The 13,040-nt window shown below is 48.9% G+C and overlaps 1 protein-coding gene across 1 annotated transcript in view; it reads left to right on the top strand.

Annotated features, from left to right (window-relative positions):
* Positions 1-11,617, top strand: part of LOC144173359 (uncharacterized) — a 54,558-nt gene extending 42,941 nt beyond the window's left edge. The window contains exons 4-5 of the mRNA XM_077701824.1: positions 5,169-5,273; positions 10,477-11,617. Of these exons, the coding sequence (XP_077557950.1) occupies positions 5,169-5,273; positions 10,477-10,614 (243 nt within the window). The 3' untranslated portion in view covers positions 10,615-11,617. The remainder of the gene's footprint in view (positions 1-5,168; positions 5,274-10,476) is intronic.
* Positions 11,618-13,040: the final 1,423 nt, after the last annotated feature.

The raw sequence follows: 13,040 nt of genomic DNA, 5'->3' as shown, positions 1-13,040 counted from the left end.
CTAATGGGAGATATTTCCGAACGATTTGCATAGTTTTCGAAGAGACTACGTCTCAGCATGAAGACTGGCCAAACGACGCGGCTTTCCGTTCGCCAAGAAAAACCGCGCACTACAATTAGGTTACCCGATTCCTTAATCTACCTTTTCTTTTTCTTGAGGTACGTTGTTTTTGGAGGCAAAAGGTCAGTTCGGTAAACTTTATTTGTCTGTTTTCGTGGCAAATTGAGCCTAGTTCCGCGCAACGGTGTGGCGTCATCAGCCGGTGCTGCACCGTAATTTTTAGATCGTGTTCAATAGTCAGGCTGAGAGTGAGAGAATAAACCTTTTCTCCAATAAATTATGAAGAGAATTATTCTGTCGAAGTCGCTTGGATTTTCCTGGTTTTAAAGAGCTCACCACTAGCGAAAACTCATTTTTTGAGGTACAAGTTGGTGAGTGCATAGTAATGGAGAGGTCGGCATAACCGCAGATAACTGAAAGTGGTGTCCAGGACAGGGTTGGACAGGTTGCGTGCATTGCGGGGAGCATAGGGCTGTGGACAAATACGGCATTTAGTGGGATGTGGAGGTGTTTATCTGAATGGCACGGAGATGCCGAAGCTGCAATTGGGGCATTTATGTGCCCTTTAGGCTATATTGTCGTACTATTCCACATCACAGCGGTACCTACTGATACGTGATCAATAGTATCAGCCTTTGCAGTATCGGCGTCCTCGTGACCGGTGCGATATTTACCGGGACAATACCTAGGTTGGCGTCTTGTTACCCCGGGATGACCGAGCTGGCGGACGGCCACACTTACGGGGACACTGAATCGAGTTTCTCAAGCTCCTGTTTTTGCTTCCACTGCGCAGGCTGGCTCAAATAAACACACTTTCCATCATTTATCCGGGCGATAAGGTGGTATTTATTTGATAAAGGCTGGAAGAACAAAAAACTACCATGCGTTGTCTGCGGCGGCCGCACCAACTAAAAGCTCTGACGTCGGGAGGAGGTGCACCGTGATTGGACGATTTCTAAGATTAGATTTTTTCAAACAAGTTTCGGTTTCGGTTCTGTAAAACGACAGGCTTGACATCCGACGTTATCGTTGGATGAGCGTTCTCGATATCTCAATAATCGCCGTACCGCGCTTCTGCAATGTTGTCGGCTATAAAATGCCTAAGATAAGCCTCCCAGGACGGCTTGGAATCGTCGCAATCACTTTAGCCGAGGCCTACGCAGTGGATGAACGCCCTCCGCATCCCCGCAGACGCTCAAATGCCATGCGCGTTTCCCCCATATTTGGAGCTTGCCTCACTCATGCCTGTATCGTAAAAAGCGTGTTCGCACCAGGCCAAGGCTCTGCGGTTTCTGGCTTGTGCCCACTGCCCGCAAGCCGTCGGCGCTTATGGCAACAGCACGCCAACGAGAACTCGTTAGCGCGTCAGTGTCAGTCTGCACGCGTTCTGCTAACTCGCTCGTGGAGCAGTGAACGTTACGGCCCGGAAATTGTCAACTCAGTATAGAAAACATCGACCGAAAACGAAAAAATCAACTTACAAAAAAAAAAATATATCCTCAGGGATTCGAACTTGGGACTTGCAAAACAGCCTTCCTAGCGCTCCAGACAACACGGCCAACAGCCTGCGCTGCCGGCGTTGGAAATATAAAGTATACATATAATGTATAACCAGTCCACTATTTTATTTACTTTTAGCATTTCAAGCAGCTTATGACTATTTGTTGTATTACGCTCGTGCAGTAAGCGTCCCCCAAATTTCCACAATATCTCACGTCTAGCAGTTACATTTCTTAGACGACCCGCCGCGGTGGCTCAGTGGCTAAGTCGTTGCGCTGCTGAGCACGAGGTCGCGGGTTCGATTCCCGGCCACGGCGGCCGCTTTTCTGATGGAGGCGAAAAGCAAAAACGCCCGTGTGTACGAGATTTCGGCGCACGTTAAAGATCCCCAGGTGGTCAAAGTTAATCCGGAGCCCTCCACTACGGCGCGCCTCATCGCCTGCGTTGCGTCGGCGCGTTAAACCCTACAATCAATCAATACATTTCTTAGACGGAAAAGCGTTCGCAGATGTGTGGTCGTGCTGCTGACCACTGTGCTTGTTCACCCAGCGCAAAAACGTGCTTCCTACTCCCTAGTTTTACGCGATACGGTAAAAAGTTTCAGTTGATTTTATTTCCTTAGATACCTATATTGCCTTCCCTGACTTCTGCCGCCTTCAAGTGGTCTTAGATTTTCCTGCTAGCGTACCAGTCAGCGAAGCGTCGCATGTGCGCTTGTGAAGCGCTTGTGTAGAGGGACCTAGACTTGGAGCTTGGTACAGTGTACAAACTAACAAAGCAAACAAAGGCACATTCTTCCACTCAAAAACGTGTCGTGTCTTAGTTTCAACTGAGCGAACGAATTGCGACGACCCGTCGGCGGCCGGCGGACTAAACGCTAGGCCATAAACGCTGGGCCGACTGACTCTGTCGGAAGGTCGGCGAGCCGTGCAGTAGCGCAGTCAAGCAAAGTCGTTTCCTCCTGACGTCACACGTAAACGCCACAGAAAATGGGCGAGGATGCAGAGCGGAGGACAACATTTTCGAATTAATTTTTGTACTAAATAAATTCGCATAAACACACTCAAGAGTGGTCGAAACATGGCCTATGGACTCCGGACTACAATTTGCGCTAGTAATCCCGCAATGTTTACAAATCACTTCAGTGTCCCTTTAGGTTTATGTATCAAGAAAGAGTTTGCACTGTTGGCCAAGAAACCAAGGGTTCTAAGACGCTGAGGATTAGGTACTACTTCTTAATGGGGACAATTGGCGCGCCCGTAGGGGAGGGGCGGGTCCTTGGAGAAACGAGGGGGGGTCCGGACTCGATTCTTCTGGCACACGCTGGGGACTGCACCACATGGCGTAATCGTTGACTAGGTTGGCGGCAGATTTTACGGGTCCACAAATTCCCCTAGGGGTTCTGCTCCCGACAAAATCGCAGTGTTTTGATGGTATGAGTCGCGATGCGTGCTTGAAATTAAGTCCGATAGGGGAGGTATACCGACGAGAGTGTGCTAATCACAGAGAAAACAGTATGGCCCCTCGGTTTGTGCCGTGCCACTGCTTGCAGAGCAATGTCCGTTCGGCTGCGAGGTCTGTCAACTTCAGCATTGGCCTGTGATGCGAGGGGAAATTCTTGCTTCAGTGATGTGTTTTGTACCCATGGTTGACGGCAATGACTGGCGAGGGGATCGCAGAGTTGTTAAAGTTCTGAAATGCGCCCTTGAAGACTAAACCAGGAGTGGAGATGGATGAGTCGCGAGTGTCCGGGAGCATTACTCCGTCCTTGATCTGTAGTAGACCAAGGACGCGAGTTCGATTTCCGGCAGCTGCGGCTGCTTTTCTGATGGAGGCGAAAAGCGAAAACGCCCGTGTGTTCGAGATTTGGGCGCATGTTAGAGATCCATGTGGTCAAAAGTAACCTAGAACCATCCACTGAGGCGCGCCTCATCACCCGTGTAGCGTTGGCGCTTGAAATCTCATAAACAATCGATGTGGAGTGGACATCTTGCTAAAATGGATGCGAGCAAGGGCTGATATTATAAGGTGCACGGTGCTTTGGCGTAAGTTGAAAGAGGGCGAACTATCTGTTAAAAAGGAATTGATTGGCTATTTGGTGGAACGCGCCAAAGCAACGCCTCGGCTATGAGGCGTGCCGTAGTGGAGGGCTCCGGATTTATTTAGCCCACCTGGTCAGCTTTAACTTGCGCCAATACGTCAACACTCAGGCGTTCTGGCCCCTCGCGGACATCTTAAAAGCAGTTACCGCGGCCGGGATCAAACCTACCTCCTTGGTCTCAGCAGCCCAACACTTAAACCACAGAGCCACCACGGTGGGTGAGTACGAAGGAATAAATTAAAAATACAGTCGAACACGGATATATCGAACACGGGTATATCGAATTATTGTCTATATCGAACTCATACATTATCCCCTTGAAAATTCTGTGTAAAAGTATAGGAATTCGTACGTTTATATCGAACCGTATTTTTCCCGACATTGGGTTTATCGAACGCCGCGCGAGCTGGAAGGCGCTCTTCGGCGGTCGCTGCACCCCCGATTGAGGTTGAGGAGGATGTAGAGGAATGCGCGGGCATGGCGAAGACTCGCTCGCGGAACTAATACCCCCTACCGGAACGAATTTGCGCTTGCCCAGTCGGGCCCTGCTACCGGCCGCCGTACCGTTAGCGGACGGAGCCCGGTATGCTAAATTTCTCAAGGCACACAAGTCCGAACGCTCGGAAAATGTGACACTGCGAGGTAGGGATGCCCCGACTGCGCACGTCCTTTTTTTTTTTTTTTTCGGCTGCGTACGTTCCTCGGCTTGCCGAAAAAGAGTTTTTTTTTTCTCTCTCTCTGGGTCTGTTTTTCCCCGATGTCGTCTCGGGAAAGGGAAGAGGGAACGAAGGCGCTGGCGGCCTCCTCCTTCTTTTGCATTTTGCTGCTGTTGGTGCTGTTTGGCGAGTTATCCCGCACCTTTCGCAGGTCACTGTTTCTCTCGGAGATGACCATCGCGAGCGCTTTGTTGGAGTCCGTTCAGAGATTCTTGGAATTGTAATTGTTACCTTCAAACTTATTGTGGTACGTGCGCGCTGTTCTTTTGCGTGCCTGTTGTGCATGGTGTGCGAAGGCCCAGCGTACTGCTGGAATTTTCTAGTTGTGCAGCCTCGAGAAGATCGAGACTAGCGTCTTTAATTTCATTTCCTGGACGAAGAAGCAAGTCAAGATCAGCGATTTTTTTTTTCACGGAAATAAAGCGTCCTGTTGCGTCGTGAGTGCGGAATTAGTTGTCATTCTTGAATGCGACGATCGGTAAGTGATCGTCCGCCATAGGTGAGGTCTCAGAGCCCATATTTTTTATATCGAATTTTTCATATATCGAACTAATTCGCGATCCCCTTCGAGTTCGATATATCCGTGTTCGACTGTATTCGAAACTATATGACCATAAATACTTTTTACTGTGGAAAAAGGGTTGCTGGTTAATTTTCATGCTGCCCTGCCGTTGACGAATTTGACTTTTGAGAGCACCGATTCGGCAAAAACCTAACTTTTTATCAAAAGGTTGACAGTAACTGTCCGGTATCTAATCATTACAATGTTTCTATTGTCGCTTGTATTGCAGACTAAACAATATACCATACTGGACGCCACGTCGGACTCCATCACAAGTGCGACAAGCGGAGACACGCGCTACGCCTTTGACTCAACTGCAACAATGAGGAATAAGGTACAGGGCACATGACGTGCCAAGGATAGAGACGCACCTAGATAGCACATACCGGTGTGTGTGTGTGTGTGTGTGTGTGTGTGTGTGTGTGTGTGTGTGTGTGTGTGTGTGTGTGTGTGTGTGTGTGTGTGTGTGTGTGTGTGTGTGTGTGTGTGTGTGCGTGCGTGCGTGTGTGCGTGTGTGTGTGCGTGCGTGTGTGCGCGTGTGCGCGTGTGTGTGTGTGTGTGTGTGTGTGTGTGTGTGTGTGTGTGTGTGTGTGTGTGTGTGTGTGTGTGTGTGTGTGTGTGTGTGTGTGTGTGTGTGTGCGTGCGCGCGTGCGCGCGCCAAGGCGCCTAATACCCCTGTCACACGCGCCAACCTAATGTCATTTTAGACGAATGAGATTCGTTTCAAATGACATTCGTTTTCTGCATAGGTGCTACACGAACAAACCAAATCTCATTCACGTGTGATGTCAATGGCAATCGGTAGTATACTTGGCGCACCCGAAATTGCATGGAATGATGATGTAACCCAGATAAGCGTTTATACTTTGAGAAAAAGTGTCTAAAATGCTTTAGCATGCGTTATGCGCACTCTTTTTAGGCCATAATTTGTTGCAATAAGTCATACGAAGCCAAGACAAATAACAAGCAGATCCGCCATTATCCATACCGCAATTTGTCCACAAACATGGCGGCGCGCGGGGACGACGCCGCGATGAGCGACGTGAAAAAGGCTGTCGCCGAGCGAACGTCTCGCTCTCGGACCATTGTGTGCGTTCGTTTGGGTTTCCCGCGGCATTGCGGGCGCGCGCATTTTCCGTCCCCATGCCGACGGCAGCCATGTTGAAATGGTTGAAAGTTGGAAAAGCCGGGAACCCATGCGGTCACACTGAAAGCGGAAGTAATTCATTCAAAGTGCTCAATAAAGCAAGCGAAAGCTTTTAAAACAGGCAAGATCAAATAAAAAGTGGCAAACAATAAGTTTCTTATTTTTTAAAGATATTTTTTTCTGGTCTTCTGCTGTTGAGAGTACGCAGTTGGTCCGAATTCACAGTCGAATGAGTTCTCTGGACTCATTCGGTACCGAATGTCATTCGCAGCGAATGTCATTAGACTGAGCCCGTGTGACAGCAGACGAATGTCATTTGAAACGAATCTCATTCGTCTAAAATGACATTAGGTTGGCGCGTGTGACAGGGGTATAACTTGCTACACCAGATGCGTAGCAAGTTGTTATGAAAAAACAAAAAGTCACCGCTTCGTTTGGTCGGCATCGAACCCGGGATCCCTGGCGTTACGACACCAATGTCAATCGCATCAGGCCACACGGGCACACGTTCTCATATGCAAAGAGGTGGGGGTGATCTTTGCTCTGCGGCGTTTCCCCGATATCTCCCGTTGCTAGGAAATAAGTGCACAAAAAAAAACGTAAAGAAAAGAAAGATCACGAACTGATGCATTAATTTATTGATTGTAGGGTTTAACGCGCCGACGCAAAGCGGGTGATGAGGCGCGCCGTAGTGGAGGGCTCCGGATTAATTTTGACCAACTGGGGATCTTTAGCGTGCGCCTACATCTCGGACACACGGGTGTTTTTGCTTCGCACCTCACAAGAAATGCGGCCGCCGCGGCCGGGAATCGAACCCCCATCCTCGTGCTCAGCAGCACAACGCGTTAGCCACTGAGCCACCGCGTCGGGTAACTGATGCGTTAATTACGCCACCTCTATTTAAAGTCAATTCAGTGTCGCTTTAAAGGCGTTTTCAACAAGGGCTAAGGCGCCCTCTGTTGACTACTTTCGGTATCAGCGCGAAGCTGACGCCTTAACTAGTCAAGAGATGGCGCCCCAGCCCCTTCGGCGAATCACTGCTCTACACTTGAAACTTCCACGGTGAGTGGAACTACAGTAATTCCTCGTCATAATGAAGCCAGCGGGACGGCAAAATAATTTCATTATAAGCGGTATTTTGATATAAGCAACCACTCGAGAAAACTAAAGTGCTTGAGCTTTAATTGCGCCAAAACTTAGTAATCAAAACACAATGTATCCAGTGAAGGAAAACGTTATTAAGGAGCATAAAAGGCAGTGAGCTTCAGCAGTTTTATGTTGTTGCCGGGCGCGAGCCCGGCAATTTGACCAAGCAGTGACTGGCGTCCAAACGCTTCGCAGACTGCAGAATGGATGAGGAGGGGGAGGCAGTTGCCACTTTAATAGGGGGGGGGGGTGGTGTCACCCAATGCTACGATTGTTTTGCGCTGGAAAGTTCCGCAAATTCCATGGCTCGAATCTGAGTTTGTGTTCGTTGAGCTCAAAAATCAATTAACCGCTCATTGTGGGTACACAGCGCAATCATGAAAACTGACCGGTTTTGCGCTTGATCTCGTGGCAATTTTTTCTCGAGGTGTGCGGCCGTGCATTTTGCAAAACGAATTTTTCGGTTTCCCGCTTTCGACAACACTTCTAATCCTACGCTTCGAGTGTCGGTGTTCCCGCAACGCCGCGTCCACGCCATCGTCGAATGTCTAGGAACAAAATTCATTCACCCTGCCACGCAATTAGACCGTTTTTCTTAAGTCGGATGGCGCAAATCGAGCATGACTGGCTTGAGAAAATCGCCGGGGAAACACCAGCTTGTTAACCCGCCATATTGACAGCCTGACTCGCCGCTGGGTCACCGCCACACTGTGACGCCTCCGCTCGCCACTTCGCTGTTAGCGGGTCCAGCTCTTCGTGCTCTTCGAGTAATGCGGCCTAAAATACACGCGGTTGGGTTGGGACCAGACGATATTTTGAATAAAGCTATATTTAGAGTAAAGCGATTTCGTTATCATGAGCGATTACTGTACTTTAATTTTTTTGTAACATTTTATCTGAAGAATGCTTATCTCTCGAAAAAAGTACTGCCCCTACGCTATCGCTCGTGTTCTAGACTACTGGCTTTCCTTTCTAAGTTCATTTCAACGAGCCAGCAGTCAAGTATTTCAAGGAAGGCAAAAAAGGAATTTATCATTTTTTCTGTTGAAGAAAGTTTATTTTAAAGTGAACTAAAGCGGAGAAAAACACACTGCTCGGATGGGAACCGATCCCACGACCTCCCTAATTGTGTCGGATGCCATACCAACTAAACTACATGGAGGCTGGCCGTGCTCAACTTTCTAGAGTATATATGCGAATGTTATTGTATCCTACGATTGGGGATATGCCGCGCTCCTAGGGCAGCTCGGTCAGAAAGGGACTTTCACTTTGACCTCCTGTCCGTGACCGCAGTGTCGGTGACGTGCTTGAAAGTTAACACAAGCGAATGTATAAGTATATGTATAATAAAACTGTTCTCGTTGTGTCATCACGCAGTCTGTTAACTGTGAGGCTAATGTTTGGGGCGTTTGCTTGTCCCGCGGTCCAACCTCCACAAAATAGACAAAAGAGAAGCCACCAGATTTTCCGCACCCAACAATCCTGGACAGTGCCGAACCACGACTTGTCCTGGATACTCTTTCTAATGAGAAAAAACCGCAATGTTTACCGCCGAAAGAGGTCAATAAAACGGAGAAATAGAAACTTCGACATTATCTCTAGAACACACGGAACATTTCTGAGTAAGCCCATCGCAGTCCCAGCAAAAAAAGGCTCCAAGTGTTAGCGGGTCACAACCGATAATCGTGAAAACCCAGTGCATAACCGAAGCAGAAATACATGCACGCTTTATTTAAACAAGCATTTCCATGTTTAATGCTTTGAGCACCGCTAGCACAAAACGCGAGCAAGTTTTTAACGGAGCTGCACTTTGTGATAGTCTGGTATGCCGAAATATACCAACGTGTCTAATGCATATCGAGAAATCTTTAAAACCTCAATTGACCATCGTATCAAAATTATCCCCTTTAGGTGTTGTCTAGGACAAAACCTGAAATTATTTTGGATAGATTCGTTCTCGATTATCACCGTCTTCCAGGAAACGTCTTGCTATGGATTTTTTTTTTCACTGGGCCATAAAGCTGATCAGATGTGTCTTCGCGACCCGCCGTACAGGAGGATCGCCAAGCCGTGCCCCTATATGTCATCCATGGCCGATTGGGCTCGTGCACACGCACACGTGCTCGCCCGAGAAATGACCCACGGGGTGTCAGAGGAACCGGACAGACAGATCCAGGGTGACTCCAAGACATCAGCTTCCATCATCCCATCCCACGAACCTCTGAACTATACACTCACACTCGCCTACTACCGCACACAAAGAAAAACACTACCTCCACCCCACCACTCCCTATCCCGCGTCGACGCCACGTCGTGGCGACAGCTCCAGACACACACGTTCCCAAACGTACACCACAAACACCTCTTCTTTCCCACCCAATACGCTAGCAACTGCCCGGCTTGCAGCAGCCCCACTCCGATCCTCTACCACTCTGTATGGGAGTGGCCGCGTCCACTAGACGGTCTCACCCCTGTACGCATCCCCACCCTCGCCTCTTGGGAGGCTGCTCTGTCCAGCACTGCCCCGCAAGACCAGCAACGGCTGATCGAGCGGGCCCGCGGGATAGCGTCCGCCATTGGAGTCCTGGACTGCGGACCCCACTCATAGAGGCTGCTCTTCGGTTAATAAATGAGTTCAATAAATGTTTTCACCACCACCACTGCGGCCTTTTCGAACACAGGGGTTGGCACTGGCTGCTGCATGTATATGCACTAGTGTTAACTAGGCCCTGTAGGCTCTCCCGTTGACGCGCGTCCATTTAATGAATGCGCTTATACACAAAGCGAGACGTTTCGACGAAAACAAAACTAAAACATTGCCTATATATTATTGTCTGCTAGAGGAGTTGTGTGCCTTAAAAAGTAGATGATCAGCAAAAGTTATCGCATACAGTTGTTATATTTACGCGTCCCTTGCTCGGTCCTTCTTCCTCGAAAACGCGGAGGTGAGCTTCAGCAATTCCGCGCTTCACCGAAGCTCCAACAGTGTTTGTGTGAGAAATTGTATTGCGGGAAAGTAGGAAGGACCCAGGGAGGGCGGGTGGGGATTCATACGGCTACGCAAGCTTTTGTTATTTTCTGCTCTACTGAGCAACCGGTGGTTCTGTGAGTGCTGTATTTCTATTCGAGACGCCCTAATTTACCGCTGTGGTCCAACTTGCTGTTACACTATAGTGTTCCCTTTAGCAGAGCGGGTTGATGCTTTTGGGCTTTTTTCCACCGGTCAAACTGGCTTTCTGTGCAGGTAGGTATGTTCAAACAATACGGATGCATTTACGTGGATCACCTTGAGGAAGACCATGAAGACTGCAGGTGCAGCCCTAAAGGTCAGAAGTTTCCGGCCTTCCCGCTTTTAACAGCCGTTCTGAGCGGAATGAGCTGATCCACCGGCCCCATCTCCACCCCGAGGAGGGCAACAGGCGACCGCGCCTGTGGGCGAAGCACCTCTACGACGTCCAATACCACGTGCACGTTCTCACCTTCCACGAAGGATTGCTTCCGTGTTTAGATTGCAGTGCCAAATACACACTTCCTGGTGCTTCTACGGCGGCTTCAATAACTTACACTGGGGGAAAAGTGGTGTGTAAAAGCACATTACGAAGATTACACGATTGTTGCGACATTCCGTTCCCAAGCTAAGTACGAGCCCGGCACTACCAAGCGCGATCTACTGGTTGAATCGGAACACTCTTCGTAGTCTTTTTAGGCGCCTGCTGAAAGCACTCCGCTTTTCGCCGTAAGAAGCATAGGGTAGAGCCGCAGTTTTCGGCACGAACTTCCTGGGTTCTAGCCTTAGCGATGCTGAACAGTTTTTCAAAGACCCGTGATTTATTTGCTATGAAGTGTTCTTTAATCAAACGTTTCATTAGCATTACGCATTCCAGCGGAAGTGACAGGCTTGTACCCCTCTCGGAACGGAACATCGCGCGACCGTTACGGTAGCAACGGCTTGCTGTCAATCTCCTCTTTCTTAGCTCTCTTCACGGCACATGGTATAATCGCAGCGGCCAAACGGCGTATGCACCACCTTTATTTTGTAGCGAAAGCTACACTACGCTACCTCGGGCAGTCTTCGCGGGGTAACCAGTTTTGACCTTCAGAGCTAGAGGTCAAACCACACCCCAATCCGCAAGCGCCTGGCACGTAGCAGCCGCCCGATAGCGGGGAAAGATAGGCGGCTGGGGAGAGATAGGCGGGGAGGAAACGGAGACGTGCGGGGGGCCCGTGTCGCCACCTGGAGGAGGAAGGCGAGGCGGTCACCGCTGACTTAAGCGCGCGCCACGAAGGAAAGCCGGGAGGCCACGTGCGGCGCAGAGCCGTGTGCGATGGAGGAAGGCGAACATCCCGCTGTGGTCTTTGGTACAGCAACGATGCTTAAACAACGCCGTGAGAGAAAAAAAGTTGAATAAAACGGTGTATTCATTGCAAACATGTCTGTACATCATTGCAAAACCCCACCTCGACCACACCTCGACAATAGGCCTAGCCAGGGCAGTGAAGCTTTCGCTATCAACTGGGGTTAAGCAAAGCTAAACCACAGCAATTTTGTTCTCCTTCGAACCAGGTTCGCTCCCTGGCTTTCACGTGAGGCTCTGAAAAGTGCCACTCAAAGCGAAAACCGAAACGACATTTTTTTTTCGCTCGTGAACGAAATAATAAATATGTTTACTTGTTTGTTTTCGTTCCGGCCAAAAACATCGTTTCTTTTTCGTTTCCGGCTTTCGTTTCGTTCCGACACCCTGCTGGCAGGGCGTATCACTGAGCGAGTGTTGAGTTACACCGTTTCGAGAGAAGCCTCATGGCTAGGAGTTGTTCCGACTGCGTCATTCGGGGTATCGATGGTGGTGACTGGCTCGTCTATCGATGGCCCCGAACAGACAACGTCTCATCAAAGATATTTGCAATTTACGAGTACTACTTAGAGAATGAGCTAGTCGCTCAGAATTCGGACCGCGCGAGCATCGAGTCTCGCCTTTCATAACTTCAAAACGCACCTCAGCTTTGCTAGAAAAACCCCGCTTCCCAAGGGGATGCGAGACTGGATTGAGTAGGGCCTGTCAAATAATCCACATTAGGCCGCTGATTGGCGACAAAAACAAAACCAATCAATCGTGCGTGTGCGCAAACAATTACGTGGCCCGACTCCCTCTTATTCATAAACTCGAAGGTGTTCATCGAACACACGTCAACGAACAAACAACCGAAATACCCCTTTTCGCTGTCAAGACAAAGGAACCACTCCAAACCTAAACTAGTGCCGGCAAAGCCACGGCACTGCGCATTGCAGCTAAGGCGTGCAGCATTTGAGGCGAACTTATGGGTGAGGTAGACTCCTATTCCAACATCATACGTCTGCGAATTGAAACTGCGACGCCTTTGTTCCCTGGAGAGTCGCCACCCCGTTGAAACATTTTTCCCCCCATCTAGTGTGTTAGTGCATTCATGGTATGCCACTATCCGCCTGAGCACCTGCCATATTTATTAGTTTGAACAGAATTCATTCGGAACAAGAGCAACAAGATAGAACGTCTGCTCGAATAAAGGCTGCACCTTAGCATAACTAGACAATCATTTTTAAGATCCGAAATAAAGCCCGCCGCATACCACTGTCGATGAAAAAATACAAGGAGAGTGTAACAATAGCATACAGCATTTGTTTCAGTTGTACGAAATATGTTAATTAGAAAACCTCAATGTGCCTGTTGTTTATTGAATATTTAAATAATTCAATCAACGAAATTATGTTACTGTTGCAATAAAAGGCGTTCAGTTTTGCACAACCCAAGCTGATTACCATTTTGAGAAGAT

Source organism: Haemaphysalis longicornis, unplaced genomic scaffold, assembly GCF_048455015.1.
Source record: "Haemaphysalis longicornis isolate Haplotype H1 unplaced genomic scaffold, Haemaphysalis longicornis Haplotype H1 scaffold_3, whole genome shotgun sequence".
Taxonomy (NCBI): domain Eukaryota; kingdom Metazoa; phylum Arthropoda; class Arachnida; order Ixodida; family Ixodidae; genus Haemaphysalis; species Haemaphysalis longicornis.
The sequence above is the reverse complement of the archived record's forward strand: the minus strand, read 5'-3'. Positions and strand labels throughout refer to the sequence as shown.